The 3,831-nt window shown below is 45.5% G+C and overlaps 1 protein-coding gene across 2 annotated transcripts in view; it reads right to left on the bottom strand.

The window, feature by feature from the left end:
• The window catches only part of Agxt2 (alanine--glyoxylate aminotransferase 2), a 49,468-nt gene that overhangs the window by 4,528 nt on the left and 41,109 nt on the right, over positions 1-3,831 (bottom strand). For both annotated transcript variants that reach the window (XM_021208503.2, XM_021208504.2), the window contains exons 12-13: positions 3,273-3,422; positions 1,893-1,991 (exon numbers count right to left, since the gene is read on the bottom strand). In XM_021208503.2, the coding sequence (XP_021064162.1) occupies positions 1,893-1,991; positions 3,273-3,422 (249 nt within the window). The remainder of the gene's footprint in view (positions 1-1,892; positions 1,992-3,272; positions 3,423-3,831) is intronic.

Raw genomic sequence — 3,831 nt, 5'->3', positions numbered from 1 at the left:
TATGGAGATAAAGTGTAGAGCAGAGACTGAAGGAAAGGCCATCCAGAGGCTGTCCCACCTGGGGATTCGTCCCATATACAGTTACCAAACCCAGAGACTATTGTGGATGCTAAGAAGTACATGCTGACAGGAGCTTAATATGGCTGTCTCCTGAGAGGCCCTGCCAGAGCCTTACAAATACAGAGGCAGATGTTAGCAGCCAACCATTGGACTGAGCGTGGGGTCCCTAATAGAGGAGTTAGAGAAGGGACTGAAAGAATTAAAGGGGTTTGCAACCCCATAGGAAGAACAACAATATCAACCAACCAGATCCCCAAGAACTCCCAGGGACTAAGCCATCAACAAAGGAGTACACATGCCTCCAGCGGCATAGGTTGCAGAGGATGGCCTTGTCATGCATCAATAGGAGAGGTTCTTGGTTCTATGAAGGCTCAATAGATGCCCCAGGGCAAGGAGGTGGGAGTGGGTGGGTGGGTGGAGGAACACCCTCATAGAAGCAGGGTGAGGGAGGATGTGATAGGGTGTTTCTGGGAGGGAGGGGGACCAGGAAAGGGGATACCATTTGAAATGTAAATAAAGAAAATATCAAATAAAAAACAGAGACAGGAAGTGGATCTTTCAGTATCCACTGTTTCAGACAGGAAAGGAGCAGGACCATGGGAAGAACAAGGAGTTTTTAAACGGGGTAGAAATATCAAGTCACATTTTATAAAGAAAGGAGCCTGGTGTTCTATTCGACACTGGAGTGACTAAACATAGCGGCAATGCACTGCATATTTTAAAAGTCCAGAAGAAATGTGGAATGTGTTTTCATTACAAACCACATGGTAGCACACGAGGAGACAGATCAGCATCATCTCTTGAACATCCTAATGTACACACATCAAAACATCACAGAGCATTCCCTAAATATGTGCAATGGCCATGTCTCATAAAAGAAAAGGTTTTGAAGTGGGGAAAAAAATTAAGAGGAAGAAAACAGAATATTTGCAGGGAGCAGAAGTCACTCCCACCCCTGACCCTACCCTGGTGAATGACATGAGATTTAGAGGCAGATTGTATTGTGCAGCAGCAGCAGCAACAACAACAGCAGCAGTAACAGCAGCAGCAGCAACAACAACAGCAGCAGTAACAGCAGCAGCAGCAACAACAACAGCAGCAGTAACAGCAGCAGCAGNAACAACAGCAGCAGTAACAGCAGCAGCAGCAACAACAACAGCAGCAGTAACAGCAGCAGCAGCAACAACAACAGCAGCAGTAACAGCAGCAGCAGTAACAGCAGCAGCATCTTATTGTAGCACAGGGTCAGACTAGACTCCTGGTAGAGTGAGCATAACTTCCAGAAAGGGGTAAGGTGAGCTCTGTCTTGGATTATTCTAGGGGAGGGTGAAGGACACTGAAGGGCGGATCCTGAGTTCTGCCTCAGGGACTATGTTTGAGGCTGGTCCTCGATCTCTCTTTCTGGGAGCATACGGGGCAGCTATGGATCAGGGGTTGCTGTATGCTTTAGTGACCGCTAAAACACCGGGTTCACAAAGTCCAACTTCACGACTGAGTGAAAAATGACTATCATTGTTTTCTCAGGGGTTAGAAGTAATTAATACACAGTACAATACATATGTATGTAATATGTACATGTTACATGAGTGTCATGGTTCTATTATCACCCATTCTGTGAATTGCCTGGTTAGTTCCTGTGGCCTTTCCATGCCTCTCTTTTGCCTACAAAACCATGGATAATGGAATCACTTTACCACATCCCCCTCTAGTGGCTACAAGCTCTCTTTTGTCCCTTTCTTTTTACTACATGCAAGCATGTAGTAAATAATTCAGAGGAAGCATAATCAGGTGCCTTATGGGAGACTCTAGCTCACAGGTGGCCATTCTCTTACCTGAGAAAAATTACCACCTCTACCCACGAGGAGCCCCATGTCTTTGCAGTCCTCATGGATTTGATTGACTTCTGTTTTAGGAAGAGGCTGTCGGCTTATCTGTGAATACATTAAAAAAAAAAAAAAAAAAAAAAAAAAGAATGTTTTCTATTTTGTGTTTGAATGGTTAGAAAAATTATTTCATAAGGCAGGAGACCCGCCTGAGGAAAACCACAATAAAACTCAAGTCATCTTTGTCCCCCTAATGAAACAAAACTGTTAATTGCTGAACCAGAGGGTTTTGAGGGGCGGGGGTTGGGTGAGCATTGAAAGCATTTGCTTATCTAATTTTATTCTATGTCATCTAAAAATCCCTAAAGACAAAATGAAATTCCGTCCATGCATTCCATGCAAGGGGCTAAGTGGATCTTGGCTCTGCTAATGGCTAATCTGGGCAGGGGTGGGGGTGGGCATGGAGGTGGGTGTGGGGCTGATCTTTTAATAGTTCGAGATCTGCTTTGTTTGTGTTGAAATCCTGTTCAACTCTGCAATGCTCTGCCTAACTGAAGAGTCCATTCCAAAGTCCAGCAAGTGGCTCAGAAGTTGCTTAAGGGCACATGCAGCTAAGCGTTTCCAGGGCCACAGCATGACCACGGAGCTGGTGTGGAGCCAAACATCTTCCATGTTTGTTAAATTTGCTCTTCCCCCAAGGCTCCGCCCCTTCAGGGTCAGGAACAGTAAGGGCTTGGGAGCCAAGAGGCCATGTCAGATTCTAGGACCCAAGGTTGGTCCTTAACGCAGGGCTCAGACATGCTATTCCAACTTTGGTGATGTTGGGCAGGAGCTTGCATCCTTTTTGTGGGTCTCTTCATTCCCAGTCTGTGAACACAAATATTTCCCTCTAGTTTATTCATTTCAAGCCTGAGTATAGTGTAAGCACGCATTCCCTGGGGGTCTTTCACACTACTAAAATACTGGCCTATCACAGTCGGACAAATTTGAATATTTGGAAAAGGCTTAGGATGTATATTTTTAAAATGATCCCCAGGTAGCTCTCTTGGGAGCCTTGCCAGTCTACTTTAGTAGTCTTGGGTGCCTTTGCTGTCCCTTGTCTCCCCCCTTTACCCTTCACAGATAGCAAACATCACTACTAGGTCTGACTTCCTTGATGTAGATGACTAAACCTCAATCCTGTACAGGAGAGCTCTTCTCAATACACTCGGCTTGCCTTCCCTTGCTTTCTACCTTTTCTGTGGACCTAAGTAGTGTATTATGTATAGTGACTGACAGCTATTCGTAGTTTGAATAAGTTGTAAGTGATGTAAGTGCTAGACCCTGTTAGCTTTCCCCATTACCTGCTACTGGACCCAGGCAGCCACCCAACCAGCATCAGATCATTACCTTGTCTTGAACCATCTCTATCCCGACCATAAGGCCTTTGCCTCGGATGTCCCCAACGATGTCAAATTCATCCCGAAGCTTAGCAAACTTCAGCAGCATGTAGGTGCCAACTTCCTGACTGTTTCTCTGGAGATTTTCTTCTTCGATCACCTGTGGAGAGACAGCCCTACAGAATCTTACAAGGCAGAAGTTGGAGGTTTGACAGAGAAGCCCGGAAAGATAAAATATATAGCTATGGCCTTCTTTACAGTAACTTCACTTGATAAACAGGACCTAGAACATGGTCTGGTGTGGACATACCATGGACCGAATAAAAATCTACTGTCAGGAAGGAAACCATCTTGGTAAAGGGGATTTCCCCGAACCTGCTCACCTGTAGAGGCAAGCAAGACTTTAAGAACTGTCAGGAATATATATTCCGTAACATGGAAATTCATTTTTCCAGGTTTTGCTTGTTGGCTCCTCCCTCTAAGCCTTGTGTTCCGCCTCTTGCAGACAGGTTGGGAGTTTCTCCCTGAAACCCTGGATCTGGACAGCGTCCTCGAACCGCCCACTGTCA

The sequence above is a fragment of the Mus pahari genome, chromosome 11 (assembly GCF_900095145.1).
Source record: "Mus pahari chromosome 11, PAHARI_EIJ_v1.1, whole genome shotgun sequence".
NCBI classification, from domain to species: Eukaryota; Metazoa; Chordata; class Mammalia; order Rodentia; family Muridae; genus Mus; species Mus pahari.
Note: the sequence above shows the minus strand (reverse complement) of the source record. Positions and strands in the feature narration are given on the sequence as shown.